This window comes from Mesoplodon bidens (genome assembly GCF_964165515.1).
Source record: "Mesoplodon bidens genome assembly, chromosome: 19".
Taxonomy (NCBI): Eukaryota; Metazoa; Chordata; class Mammalia; order Artiodactyla; family Ziphiidae; genus Mesoplodon; species Mesoplodon bidens.
This window is the reverse complement of record NC_138179.1, coordinates 44918477-44933366: the sequence shown is the minus strand read 5'-3', so window position 1 is coordinate 44933366 and position 14890 is coordinate 44918477. Positions and strand designations below refer to the sequence as shown.

The following is a 14890-nucleotide window of genomic DNA, read 5'->3' as shown; positions in this document are numbered from 1 at the left end:
GTCTTCAAAATCTGATGTGCATTTTACACTCACAGCCTCATTTCATGCGCCTGTGTGCCTGGGGACTGGGTCTGTTTTCTCTGGTCAGTCCCACAACCGGGGGAAACAGCTGGAAATCAGGTGTGCAGCTGCAGAGTCACTCGCCAGAAAGCACATCTGGGGTTTTGGCAAGTAAGCATTGAAAACAGGAAGCTCAGTTTTGCTTTGTAATGGTTTCCAAATAACAGTGTGAAATCAGCTTTTTTCTGACAGGGGAAGTTATGGAGCACGTTTCTTGGGACTGATGTTTTGTATTTGCTAGAAAATGCTGGGTTCAGAGGGCCTCAGGGGCCCTTCTGTGGCATTTGTCGGCAATAGGCCTGGTTTCCCGGACCCTCCAGGACGCCCCCCGCCGCCCCCCAAATACCCAGATGCTGGGATGCTGGGAGTCACGCGTCTCAGAACTGCACTGATGGCTTCAGGACACTTGTGCTGGCAGCTTCCTTGGTGGCAGCAAAGATTTTGTTAAAGATTTTTAAAGTTTGTATCTTTGCACCTCAGCCACAGGCACCACTGACCTGATCTCTGTCGCCAGTGATTAGAATTCACATTTTTAGGATTCCACACAAATGAAATTGATGAAATTGTGGTGGCTGCTCTTCCCTGACGTTCACCTGAGTTGCGTGCATATCAGCAGCTTATCTGTTTGCTGGGGCGCGTCCATTGCGGCTGCACCTCAGTGTCCGGCCATGCGTTGTTGATGAAGGTTTGGGTTCAAACAGTTTTTGTCTGTTGCGCAAAAAGCTGCTTGGAACATTCGTGGACAAGTTTTGTGTGGCGTGTGCCCAGGAGCGGAGTGGCTGGTCGTGCGGAGAGTCTGAGCATCTGCTCAGCTGCTTTGCAAAGTGGTTCTGTCTCACCGTCCCTCCTGCAGTGTGTACGATTTTCACTTGGTGTTGTCAGTCTTTTTAATTGTAGCGTCTTGAGGGTGTAGTGTGTTTCATCACAGTTAAAGTTTCATTTCCCTTCCCAACTAGATACCAGGAGTATTCCTCCCATCCCCCAACCCCACCCCACCCCACCCAGGTGTAACCACCAAAAACGTTTGCAAACATTTGGGGGAGGGATGGGCACACTGGAAATGTTACCTTAAATGGAAAAAGGGTCTTTGCAGATGTGATTGAGGACTTTGAGACAGGGAGATTGTCCTGGGTTACCCAGGTGGGACCTAAATGCTGTCATAAGTGTCCTTATAAGAGGGGGCAAAGGAGATTTGACCCAGAAAGATGAGGAGGCACCAAGCTGCTGGCTGTGAAGACAGGAGAGGGACTGTGAACCAGGGAGGGCGAGGGATGCTGGCAGCCTCCAGAAGCTGGACCAGGTGAGGAACGATGGTCCCCCTGCCTCTGAATGGAGGAGGCCCTGCTGACACCCCAGTTTCACACTGCGAGACTCATTTAGAACTTCTGCCCTCCAGACTGTACGAAAATAAACTACTGTTTTAAGTCACTAAGTGTGTGGTAGTTTGCGACAGCAACCACAGAAAACTAGTACAATTACTGCAAGAAATTAAATAAGACCTAAGTGAATGGGAGATACACAGTGCTCATGGGTTAGAGGACTCAGTGTTGAGATGTCCATCCTCCCCAGATTGATCTGTATGTTCATCATGGTCCCCGTCGATATCACAGCAGGGTTTTTTTTTTAATAGAAATTGACAAACTCATTCTAAAATTTGTTGGAAATACAAAGGCTTTAGAATAGCCAAAGTTCACCTGAAAAAGAACGAAGTTAGAGGACCAGCACTACCTGACTTCAAGGCTAATCCAGACAATATGTGTTGGCATAAAGATAGACAAATAGATCAAAGAAACAGGCTAGAGTCCAGAATTGACCCGTGTGTACATGGACAACTGATTTTTTTATAAAAGTGCAAATGCAGTTCAGTGGAGAAAGAGCATAATCTTTGAACAGATGAAAAATTTGGATATCTTTATGCGATAAAATTGAACTTTAAAACCTCACACCGTATATGAAAGTTAACTCAAAATGGATCCTAGAACTAAATGTAGAACTTAAAACTATAAAACTTCTAGAAGAAAACAGAAAAATATCTTTGGAACCTTGGGTTAGGCAAAAAAGTTCTCAGATAAGATACCAAAATCACAATTCATAAGAGAAAAAAATGGATAAATTGGACTTCATCAACATTACAAACTCCTTACCATCACCCTTCTGCTTTCCGTAAAGAATATGGGGGTAAAATCTCTGAGTGGGGAATGAAACAGGAGGGGAGGGGGCAGGGCACAACCTCGGAAAGAATGACACAGCCCGAGGACGTGACATAAACTGATCAGAACCCAATGGGTCCAAGATGGCCGACAAGTTGACGTCCACTAGACCTCGAACCTCAGTATACACTCACTGTAACATATCAGCCAGCTAAATGACACACCCACAGGCGTCATGACAGTTCCAAGGCTGACCATAAAGATCAAAAAGTGGGCAGTGGCCCAATTCCTGGAAATCCCCACCCCTTCCTGAAATAGCTGGAATACTCCTCCCACTCATTAGCCTATGAAATTACCCACCCCTATAAAAACTGACAACCCCAGACCCTGGTGCCTTTCTCACCTTCTGAGATGGCCCACAGTCTGTCTGTGGGGTGTGTTTCTCTCTAAATAAATTCACTTCTTACCTATCAAAAAAAATTTACAAACTTCTTTGAAAGACATTCTTTGGTTTTGTTCTTTAATTAATTATTTATTTTTGGCTGCATTGGGTCTTCTCTGCTGCGCGTGAGCTTTCTCTAGTTGTGGAGAGCAGGGGCTACTCTTTGTTGTGGTGCGTGGGCTTCTCATTGCGGTGGCTTCTCTTGTTGCGGAGCATGGGCTCTAGGTGCACAGGCTTCAGTAGTTCTGGCATGTGGGTTCAGTAGTTGTGGCTCGTGGGCTCTAGAGCACAGGCTCAGTAGTTGTGGTGCACGGGCTTAGTTGCTCCACGGCATGTGGGATCATCCTGGACCAGGGCTTGAACCTGTGTCGCCTGTGTTGGCAGGCGGATTCTTAACCACTGCGCCACCAGGGAAGTCCCGAAAGACATTGTTAAGAAAATGAAAAGACAGGCCAGGGGAGAAATTATTTACAAATAATATCTGATAAAGGACTTGTGCCCAGACCTCTGTAGGACTCTCAAGACTCAGTGATAAGAAAACAAACATCCCAATAAAAAATGGGCCAATGATTTGAATAGATGCTTCATCAAATAAGGTATATGGATGGTAAATTAGTTCAGCATCATTAACCATTAGAAAAATGTTAAGTCCACGATGAGATACCGCAGCACACCTATTAGCACGTCTAGAATATAAAGCCTGGACATCCCAAGTGTTTGCAAGGTTGTGGAGCAGTGGGAACTCACACACTGCTGGTGGGAATGCAGATGAGCCAACCACTGTGGAAAACAACTCAGCAATTTTTTTTGAAAGCTCACCATACAACTGCCTTATCATCCAGCCACCCGCTCCTGGCTGTTTACCTGCGAGAAATGGAAGCCTCTCCACCCAGAGGCTTACACACAGATGCCCGCAACACAAACGGGGAGCAGCCTGCATTCGCTAATAGGCGAATGGAAAAACAGCTGCAGTTTTGAGCGAACAGGTGGTACTGAGTGTGGGAAACCAGAAAAGAGCACTACTGCGTGACTCTATTTATGTGAAATTCTGGAAAATGCAAGCTAACTTATTTGTGATAGAAAGCAAATCAGGGAATTTCCTGGTGGTCCAGTGGTTAGGACTGCACTCTCACTGCCAAGGGCCTGGGTTCGATCCCTCGTTGGGGAACTAAGATCCTGCAAGCCACTTGGCCAAAAAAAAAAAAAAGCAAATCAGCAACTGCCTGGGGAGGGAGATAGGGAGCTCGCCAAGGGGGACAGACAGGGGCATGAGGAAGCTGGGGAGGGGGCTGGTTCAGGGGTTTGTACGCTGGTCACGTTCATCACACTTTAAATATGTACCGTGTATTGCATGTCAATCATAGTCAACAAAGCTGTAAGAAAGTCATTTGAGTCGCCCTTTACACAACCAAGAGATGTCAGTGGGCAGCCAGGTCTGTGGTCTGGAGCTTGGGGGCGATTAGGAATGAGTGGTCAGTGCTGATGGGCTTCTGGGTGGGAGGGTCCGTGGAGCAGGGCTCTGGATCACCTAACACTGGGGGTCAGGGCGGAGCAAAGCTGGAGGTCACTGAGTGTCTGTGTCCCCCATTCCTGTATCGAAGCCCTGCCCCCGCAGTGTGATGGGATTGGGAGGTGGGGCCTTTGAGAATCACTAGGGTCAGCTGAGGCCGTGAGGGTGGGGCCCCGTGATGAGCTGCGCAGCACAGACGCTGGTTCTCGCTGCCGCGTGGGACGTGGGGAAAAGGCCGCCTGCAGGCCAGACCGGACCCTGAGCCGTGGCGTGAGCCGCCACCCGCGGTGTCCAGCTCAGCAGCGCCGGCAGAATGAAGCCTCACAGGTGAGCCGAGCCCGTGTGAATTAATCAAACATTCGGCTCGGAGGCCTGGGGGCTGAGAGTGTGTGTCGGTGGTTAGAATCAGTGGGTGGTAGGAGCACACGGTGGTCACGTGATGAAGCCAACGCGGCCAGACGCGGCGCCCGTGCTCGCAGGCGTGGGTGGGGGTGGGGATGGCGGTGGGGGTGTGGGGGGCTGTAGCCAGCCCCGCCTGGGGACCTCAGCCCTCTTCTGGGGGACTTGCCCGAGCCGCCCCCGCCCTCTGAGGCTGCAGCGCGCTGGGTGTGGGAGCTCGTGTGCTGGGCTGAGGAGGGCGTGGGCATCCCCTGCCCTGTGCCCCGGATCAGAGTGGAAGTGAACCGACTTAGGTACCTGGGGCCTTCAATTCCCGCTCATCCCTCTCGCGGGTGGTGGGCTAGCCCTCGGGGCCGCCTGCCCAGGGCAGTGGGAGTGGGGTGTGTGTGTCTGTGTGCGCGTCTGTGCGTGTGCAAGGGGCTTGTCGTGGTTGAAGGCTCTGTGCCCGGAGCCTGGGGCCAAGAGAGGCAGGGTGTTTGGAGCTCCCTGGGGACCCCTTCCCTCCTGGGGGCTGCCGTCCTTCTCCCTCCCTGCCTCGGACCCTGACCCAGACGTCAGAGCGGGCAGTGCAGCCGAGGGGAGGAAAGGGAGCCTGGTACCCAGATCCTTCATGCCCCCCGAGTGTCAAGGGAGAGAGCCCTGTGTTCTGGTCTCTAGCTGTTGGCAGAACCTCCGTGGCCCAGGCCAGGGGTAGTGGCTGCCGGCAGGGCAAATCCCAGAGAAGCCAGGAGCCGCTCTCGGCCCCTCGGTGGGCTGGCTGGACTGGCCTGAGCCCGTGGGGCAGTGGAGGCAGAATCGTGACCATGCCAGGGAACTGGCCCTGGAGTCCTGCTGACCTGCCTGACGCTCTGGGGTCTGGCCATGTTTCACATGTGGGGGACAGGAGGTCTGACCTGGCCACTTGGACATGCGATGTCAGTGCAGTGAGCGACCCAAACGGGCCATTCGTGGAAGAAAGGTTGGTTTTCTTCTAAGACAGTTTTGGTCAAGATTTCTTGTAATGAGTCGCTGGGATTTTAGAGGCAGGATACGCTCATTAAGCCCAGGCCACTTTCTCCCGAGGGCTCCACGGCGTCCCCCGGCCAGCTGGTCGGTGGCCAGTCTGGACAGAGCCTGGGCCCCTTGCTCTGCCGCAGGATGAGGAAGGGGGACCCAGTGGCAGCCTCGAGCGGACAGAGAGCGGCACCTGTGCACAGAGGGCGGCCGAGGGACTCACTGCCCGCTGGGCCCCCTACACGCTACACTTCACACACCAGGTTAAAACATGGGATTCGTTCATGTACACATAATTCAGTTTAAACGGTGACTAGAACTGATGACTGGCAAATTTCTAGAAGGGTTGTTAAGACCCTCACAAGTTCTGTCTTGCTGGAAACCACATTTAAAACTCGGAACCCGCATGTAGGTAGCTGCTCCACTTCCTAGCCTCACGGAGGGGTGTGAGGGACCCCACTGTGCCTTCGAGCAGCGCCCACGTCAATCACCAATGTCCTTGTCACCACTCCGGCCTCGTTTCTTCCCAGTGTCGCCAGAGAGAAAATTCCACAAATGTGTTTCCCCACATTTGTGGTCGGTGAGGCTCCAGAGTGAGCAGAGAACTCGAGAGGCGGGGACTTCTGGGGGGCCCTTCGGGGCTCACTGCTCTGGAGGCCCCAGTGCACAGAGGCAGCTGCAAAGCTGGTATCCCCTTGGCAGCCCTGTCTCCTCTGGTCAGTCTTCACATTGGACAGTGTGACGGCCTGGAGAGGTGGCCGGCTGCTCTGTGTGTGTGTGTCTGTGTGTCCATGTGTCTCTGTGTGTGGGGGTGTGTCTGTGCATATGTCTATATGCATCTATGTGATTAGGAATGTGTGTGCCTCTGATTTTTTTTACACAGATGTCCCCTCCGAGGCATCATTAAGCCTGGAAAAACCATTTAAATAAAAAATGTTTAAGAAAAATTAAAGTAAAACGAACTCTTGTACAGTTTTGTGAGTTTTAGCACATGTGTACATATTTGTGTAATCACTACAACCCGGCTTTGTTTTGTGTAACATGGTGATAAATGTTTGGACCTCACCCTCATTAATGTTCCCCAGCTTTAAAAGAAGCCCAGTGACCTGTGTGATCGAGGTTGCATTCGCTCACGGCAAAACTCAGGCTCAGGTCACACCTGTGGCTCAGACGCAGAAGCCACTTGGGGCGCCGAGTGAGCTGGTGGTGGAATCATCTTGAAGCAAAAGTGCTGAAGAGATGCTTGCTCAGGGCTGAGCGAGCTTGGCGGGTGTGGGCTGCATGCGAGGGGCGACCTGTCCTGAGTGACCGTTTGCTGCTGGACGTTCACAAGCCACGTCCAAATACAGAAGCAACGTCCCAGGCACAGAGGGACGCGGGTCTGTCCATCCTGCTCTGTTCCAGCTCAGCTTCCGGCCTCTGGCTCCCCGTCCCTGCAGTGCGTTCACAGCCTCTCACTGTCAGTGATTCGGGTCCAGGACGGACCGAACGTCCGCCAGGTTCTCACAGAGTCAATGGTGCAAGCGCAGATTTTATAACATAGTAGAAATAAAGTAAGACTGCAGAGCCCCCGAGCCCAGCTGTCCACCAGTCGTGCTGGACATGGTGAACAAAGCCCCGCGTGGTGGACGTGCAATGCCTCGTCATCCCTCTTCATTTTAGATGCTTGTTTTCGTTAACTCGCTCAAGCAGTGATTAGAGCACACACACCCACCCCCCCTGAGAACCTGGGTGGTGAGCGTCAGCCGCAGAACAGGGCCTGGTGGGGGAGTTTGAGCCCATCTGTCAGCCTTGGGAGCTGGACACCACTGACCTGGCTCTAAAGCCCCTTGAACCTCTGTACCAACAGGGAAGGGAGGTGCACATTTGCTTGTCACTTTCTGAGCGACTTTGTGGGAAATAACCTGTGGGTTGTGTGATGAGCTGTTCTTCTCTGTTAATTGTTTAATTGTGTCCATACTAATTGCTTCCAGGTGTTTACTTCCAACGGCCCCACCGTGATCATGCCCACCTGGTTCTGCTCCCGAGCCTGGTTCTCCCATGTGGGCCCATTTGACGAAGGTGGGCGGGTAAGTGCGGGTCCCGTGGATTCCTCCTCGGGGCTGGGCGGGGCTGGGCGGGGCTGGGCCGACATCCCCCGTGAGGGCCTTCACAGCGCTTCCTGCTTCCCAGGGGCGGGCCACGCGTGCTGAGCCGCCCAGGGCGCGGCCGGGGCACCGCTCGGCCTGTTTTGTGCGGGAAGCGGGGGATTTCTGTGCGCCCGCTCCTGGCTCACACCTGCCCGGCCTTGGTTGCCTTGTCCTGGTTTAAGAGCTGTTTGTGGGAAAGCGCAGGAGGTGGGCGGTGTCATCCTGCCACCCATGGACGACAGCGGGAGAAGAGCTCCCCCGTTCTCCCGTGGCCGGTGGCCCTGGGGTGTTCGGGTCCAAGCTGGCCTGGCTCCTTCGTCTGCACCCGCGCCTACCTGTGGGGCCTCACCTGCAGAGCGGGGCCCACGCTGGTCTCCGGGCTCCGGCCTAGAAATGGGGACGCGACGCTGACCTGCTCCCCTCCCACCCCGACAGTCTTAAGAGTGGGCGCTCCGACACCAATCAGAAGGTAAATCTTAGGGTTAGTTTATTTTCCCTTAACCCCCCCTCCCCTTAAATTGGCTTTGAGATCGTGAGTTCTGGTCCTCATGGTGGAAGGGGTGGGCCAGGCATGTTAAGGCCCATCAGGCCGGAAGGTGGGGGTAACTCAGGCCCAGGCTCACCGTCTGCCCCAGGACCTTGGCCACGGTCCTGCCTGCTCTGAATGTCCTCTCCGCTTCGGGGGGACCTTCACTGACTGCACAGGGGCCACTGGAGCCTTGGCTTGGAGCCAACCCCCTCCCTGATCCTACCCGGCATTCCTCTGCCCACCCCCCTGCCCGTCACGCACACAGTCTCATTTTGGAGGGAGAGGCTGGCTCCCCCACTGCCCCCTGCACAGAACCCTGGCTGGACGGTCCCTCATGGCCGCCCAGACGTGCCCACCAGGAGCAGTGCTGGTCTCAGGTTTACAAACCAGGGGCTCGAGGGGAGCATAGTGCCCTGAGGGCTGGACTTAGGTTTGGGGACTGGTCCTCAGCTGATTCTCCAGGCTCAAGAGGCTGCAGTTCTTGCCCATAGAGAGAAGGGCAGGGAACCGAAGCAGCCGGGACAGTCGCAATGCTAAAGGACGCAGAGCAGGATGGTGGCGAGACTTGGGGGTGAGGGTGGCTGAGCGGTCGTGGACACAGCGGCCACGAGCTGGAACCTGCAAGGTGCACAGGTTTTAAATTGGGAAAATGCACTCGCAGAGGCAAGGTGGGGGAGGGGAGTCGGAGATTTGGAGGAGGGCGCCATCAGGCGCAGGACAGCATCCAGCTGAGGGGTCTGGATGTCCCCAGGAGGCAACCGTTTCAGGCTCTTAAACAAAAAGGAAAGTGACAAAAATGGTGTTTGTTGGTTCAGAACAGGGCTCTTCTGAGGGCCGGTCTGGCCTGGGTGAGAAAGTCCCTCCTGGAGGGGGAACGGCCTGGAGGGGGGTCACCACCCAGCACAGCAGACACTTTGCAGAAGTGCTTTTGCATCTTTTGGAAAGATCCCCAGGCTCGGAGTCGCTGTGTGAGTTATGAGCTGTCTCCCCCTCTCCAGAGGGTGTACCCCAGGCTCCTTTGCATTTTAGCCATTCTAATTGCAGTTCTGTAGTTTCTTGTTGTATTTTAATTTGCATTTCTGAGATGACTTATGATGTTGAGCAATTTTTCATGCACCGATTGGCTACTTGTATGTTATTTTATGAAGCGTCCAGATCTTTTGCCCAGTTTGTTGTTGTTTCTCTGCGGTACGTGGGCCTCTCAGTGTTGTGGCCTCTCCCGTTGCAGAGCACAGGCTCCGGACGCACAGGCTCAGCAGCCATGGCTCACGGGCCCAGCTGCTCCGCGGCATGTGGGATCTTCCCGGACCGGGGCACAAACCCGTATCCCCTGCATCGGCAGGCGGACTCCCAACCACTGTGCCACCAGGGAAGCCCCCTTTTGCCCAGTTTTTTTTTTTCTTTTTTTCTTTTTTTTTTGCGGTTCACCGCTGTGGCCTCCCCCGCCGCGGAGCACAGGCTCCAGACGCGCAGGCTCAGCGGCCATGGCTCACGTGCCCAGCCGCTCCGCGGCACGTGGGATTCCCCCCCGGACCGGGGCACGAACCCGCGTCCCCCGCATCGGCAGGCGGACTCTCAACCACTGCGCCACCAGGGAAGCCCCTGCCCAGTTTTAAGTCGGGTGTCTTCTTATTGTTGAGTTGTTGGTGTTCTTGGTCAGATACTTGCTTGTGGGTATTTTCTTCCATCCTGGGTCTCAGCGTTCTAGGATTTCCTCTCACTCCCACTTGTGTTCGTCCCAGATTCTATCCTGAGGATGTCAGAGCAGCGAGGCTGGGGCTTCCACCCCTGTTTTGTGGGTTTTATCTCCCTGCCCCGGGGCTTCCCACTCTGGGCATGGGGCTCTCAGATGCCATAGAGGTTGGCCACTCAGCCACCCAGAGCCAGAAGTTGGCACCTTCTCTTGTGCATTGAAAACCTCTCTTGGTGCTAAAGAAGGTCTGTATTTTGTCGTCTTTGTATTTATCTCTCTTTAAATACCCTTGGTCCCAAGTGGTCTGCTTAAACCTTTCCTGGTTGGCTTTTTTTTTCGGTTTTTGAAGGTATTTTGACTCCCCCCTGTTGCCTGAACAGCAGCCAGTAGATCACCCTGTTCCCTCTTTCCTTTCTCCTCCTATTTTGTTGCGTGATTTCCGCTCTCGTCAGAAGGCAACCCCGCGTGCTGAGTCCCCAGCCGCCCGTCTGTGTCCCTGGACTCAGCCTCACACGTCAGGCTGCCCGGGCCTCGGCGTTCCTTGAGTTCCTGCACATTCAGACTGTGGTTCTGGACATGTGAAGGAGGTATGGGCTGGACAGAAAACCCTGAGTCACACCTTCCCTTGCACGTCTTGACAACACAGCTCCCTGTTGCCTTGCTTTGCCTGACGCTCCTTCGATTCGCTCGGCTTTGTAAGGTGCTTTTCCTGGAGGCTGTGAGAATTCCTCCCTTGTTAAAGACTCATGGTTTCACTGGGATTGGTCTTAATGCGGACCTGATTCCGATGTGTGGAACCAGGTCTGCTTTTATCTCTTGTTTGGCTTATAGTTTTAAGTTTTAGCTGTCCGCCATTGTTGTGATTTTCTGTTTCAAAGACTCATTATACATTGGCTAGATTTTCTTTGACTGTCTGCCATTTCAACAATGTTCTCTTAACCCTCGTTACTTATGTTGTTATTTAATTTTCATTTTCTTGTTTATTTTCCTACATTTCTTCAGTGTCCCTTATTAAATTTTTATTCAGGTTTGTTTTACCTGGAGGACTTTCTAATTTAGTCTTCGTTTCTCATATAATTTTGTCTTTTTCTTCTATTTCTTTTTTGAGTTCAGTCAACCCTCTTTTATTTAAAAGGTTTATTGGGGTATAATTCACATACATACAATTCACCTACTAAAATGTGCAGTTCGGTGCATGTTAGTAAATTCACAGGGATGCACAACCATCACCACCATCTGATGTTACACAACAGTTTCACCCCCCAGAGAAGCCCATGTGCAGTCACACTGCCGCCGGCCTCCCCAGCCCAATCCAGCCCAATCCTCCTTCTCCTCCCCTTCTCATGTCTGTCCTCCTTTTGCAGGGGCCCAGCTTTGTTAGTTATTGAATTTCTGTTTCAAGACGGGTCTCCTCATTCTCAAGCCTTGTGGAGGACGTGTGCTTTCACTTGGAGGGTTATTCACAGGGTTTTTTCTCCTTCATGGTTTTTGTTGTTGTTATTTGGGGTGAATTTCTGTCCACGGAAGTGTCTGTTTTCTGTTTCTTCTCACACGGGCTGCGGTTCATGGGATTCCTACCTCAGGGTCGCCCCCTCTGTCACCCCAGGGAAGTGCAGCGGGTGTTGAGGGCAGGGAGGGGAGGAGGGTGTGTCTCTCCTTCTTTGTTTCCTTTTGTCCCACAGAGTCCTAATTCCCTTTCACCACATCTTTGAGGGCGCCTACCCATCCAACCGCGTTCTCACACCCCAGAGGCCCCAGGGCTCGGGGTGATCCCCCAGGTCTGCCCAGGCCCCCATCTGCACGGGGGACCCGGGGCTCAGCACCCCATCTTCCTCGACGTCACCTCTGCATCCCATTGTGGCCTCTGTCGCTGTTTGCGGTCGGTCAGCGGTACCCAGGCGCTTGCGAATCGGGGGTGGGGGATGCCCTCCAGCTGGCGTGGAGCAGCCACGCCCCAGGCACCTCCTCTGGCTAAATTCTCACTTGTCTCTTTGCCAGAAATAAGGGAACTCTGGGGTTGAGGTCCTCTTGGTCATGATAAGAGAGGACATTTTCTCTCCTTCCTAAATCTATAAAGCGCAGAGTCACAGTGCGCTCTTGAAAGGTGCCTCTGAAAATGCAGAAAATTAGGAAAAGGAAAAACTACGCAAATGACCCGTGAACCCATCACCACACATCTGCTGTGAACTTTTGTGTGGGGTCCTTTTGTCTTCCTTTTACTGTGGACCACTTTTAGCCAAGCTGCAAACACAATTTTGAAGCTTGATTTTTAACTTAACATTTTGTTATAAATCTTTTCGTGTCCTTGTGGTCTTTGTGAAAACACTTCAGTCACCACACAGTGGTCCATCCAGTCACTGATTGACTCAACCGCCCGACGCTGCAAGTGAAGTGGTTCGCATGTTTCTGCATCTCTAACGAGACTGCGCCGATTTCCTACTCGGCTGGCTTCTATCGCGTTGCCCTCACGGCCTTGCGGTCTGTCAGGAACCCCGGGCGGCAATTCCCTGGGCAGTCGTGGCTTTGTTCAGGGACGGAGGTGGGCAGGCTGGTGCCCAGTGTGGCAGCCCAGGAGTGAGAGCTGAGTGGGCTGCTTCCGGGATTGGCGCTCAGGCCCGAGCCAGGAGGCAGCGGAACTCGCGCCTGGGCGGCCACAGACAAAGAGCATCAGTTCATCACAGACCCCAGAGGCCAGGTGCATAGGTCCCAGTCAGGGGATACGCTCAGGCCAAGAAGCTGGCCAAGAGGGGCCAGGGGTCCCATCTCCCCCGAGGATGATGGCCACCAGGCTCCATCCATCAAGACCTCAGAGGCCAGCTGTGCTGCCTTCCTCTCGGGGTGGACGAGCTGGGGGGCAGCCGTGGCTTTACTGGAAGCAGTGGGCCCAGCCGTGGTGCTGGCATTGCCTCGGTGAAACCGAGCTCGGGCTGGGGAGCCGGCGGAGGACGACGGGCTGGGGAGCCGGCGGAGGTCGACAGGCTGGGGCCGGAGAGCAGCAGCCTCTGGGCTGTCAGGAAACCAGCCTCTGCCCAGAGCAGGGGTCCTGGCAGTGTCCCCAGCCCTTGCTGGGCTTGCTCACCAGACACACCCTGGGTGACCTCCTGTCCAGACCCCCTGCTCACTTGGTTTTCACCTTGAATTTAAGAAAGTGAGGGGAGCCAACTTGGTGTCCCCACCAGGACTGAGATCCCCCAGACTGACCAGCAGGATGGCTGTGACCCCAACGGCCAGCCCTGGTCTGCGCTCCTCCAGGAGGGGGCGGGAGGCCTGGGTTCTCGCAGGACGGGAACACCCAGTGGGACACTGCAGACCCTCGGAGCAGCATGCCCATCAACAGGGAGGGGGCGGGTCAGCAGGCCAGCAGTGTGGGCCAGGGGTCAAGTTTGAGGCTGTGAGTGAGGGTGACACTGGGGCTTGGGTCCACCCCTCGGGCACCTTCTTGTCCTGAAGACGCCTCTTGTGGTCACGCTTGCCCAGTGCCGGCCACAAGGTGGGGGAGCTGGACGTATTGTTTTCCCGCTGAGGCCTCACGGGTCAGGCCAGGCTCAAGAGGCTGGGGCGCCGGGCGGATCCGCGTCTCCCGTCGCCTGAATGAGGCTCTGTCGTGAGTGGTGACACGTTTCTTTCGTCCCGCAGGGTGTCCCCGAGGACTTGCTGTTCTTCCACGAACACCTGAGGAAGGGCGGCGGGCTCGTCCGCGTGGACCAGAGCCTCCTCCTCTACCGCTACCACCCCGGCGCGGCCACACACTCCGTCCTCGAGTACGCAGGTCCCGGGGGCCAGACCGGGCGGGGTCAGTGGGGCAGACACAGGTGACCCAGTCAGGTCACAAGGCAGGAAACCTGGGAGCGTGGCCGGCACGGGGCATGCGGCCTCCCGGGAGGGACGTTGTCCTAGGTCCACGGACCAGCATTTCCCCAGGATCAAGGCCAAATGTCTGTTCTCACTTTTTTGAAGTGAGGTAGGATTCATGTGTAGTTGTTCTCTTGGGGTTTTGTTCTCAGTTGCTTTGAGTTGACGGGATTCTCAGAGTGAGCCCAGCCCCCCGCTAACGTGATTACAGGCAGGCTGGGGTCACCCTCTTCCTTCTTGCCCACCAAGGGGAGGGCCACTGGGACCGAGGTTGGGCCACTCCCTCTGTGGGGCATCACAAGGACACTAGCCCCCTCCCTCTCATGGCCCCCGCGTCCCCAAGGCCCCAAGGCTAGAGGCCAACTACCAGGGACGGGGCAGGGATGGTGCCAAAAGTACAGGCAGGGTGAAGGCAAGGGAGGGGTGTGGTTTTCTTTCTTTAGTTTGAACTGTGTGTGTGTGCGCGCATGTGCGTCTGTGTGTGCACATTTGTGCACGTGTGTGGGTGTTACATTTCAAACAACTACAAGTATGTATCCCCCTTGGTGCTACCGTAATGCTGCTCTCTTGGGGACAGGGAGGAATGGGGCCCTGAAACAGGTCTACGATCAGGGGATCTTTTGATTGTAAAGAGCCTGATGCAGGGACATGCATTTGTGTTTCTGGAAGTGGAAGAGACTCTGTTCTTCCCCTGGAGGGTATGAGACTCGTTGGAAGGCGTGGCTTCTCAGTTTCTGTCCTGGGAGGTCTCCTGTCCACTGTCACAGTGGGTGTGATGCTGATTTGGGCATGTGTCGTCGGTGGGGGGGTGGTGTCCCAGATTGCAGCATCCATATAGTTTATTTATTTATTTTTGGCTGCCTTGCGTCTTCTGCTGGGCGTGGGCTTTCTCTAGTTGCGGTGAGCAGGGGCTACTCTTCGTTGCGGTGTGTGGGCTTCTCCTTGCGGTGGTTTCTCTTGTTGCAGAGCAAGGGCTCTAGGCGTGCGGGCTTCAGTAGTTGTGGCACGCAGGCTCAGTAGTTGTGGCTCGCAGGCTGTACAGCACAGGCTTAGCAGTTGTGGCGCACGGGCTTAGTTGCTCCGTGGCATGTGTGATCTTCCCGGACCAGGGCTCGAACCCATGTTCCCTGCAT

General features: G+C 54.4%; 1 protein-coding gene across 3 annotated transcripts in view; it reads left to right on the top strand.

Annotated features, from left to right (window-relative positions):
• Positions 1–14890, top strand: part of B3GNTL1 (UDP-GlcNAc:betaGal beta-1,3-N-acetylglucosaminyltransferase like 1) — a 118215-nt gene that overhangs the window by 84456 nt on the left and 18869 nt on the right. For all 3 annotated transcript variants that reach the window (XM_081220637.1, XM_081220638.1, XM_081220639.1), the window contains 2 exons: positions 7528–7623; positions 13542–13666. In XM_081220637.1, the coding sequence (XP_081076763.1) occupies positions 7528–7623; positions 13542–13666 (221 nt within the window). The remainder of the gene's footprint in view (positions 1–7527; positions 7624–13541; positions 13667–14890) is intronic.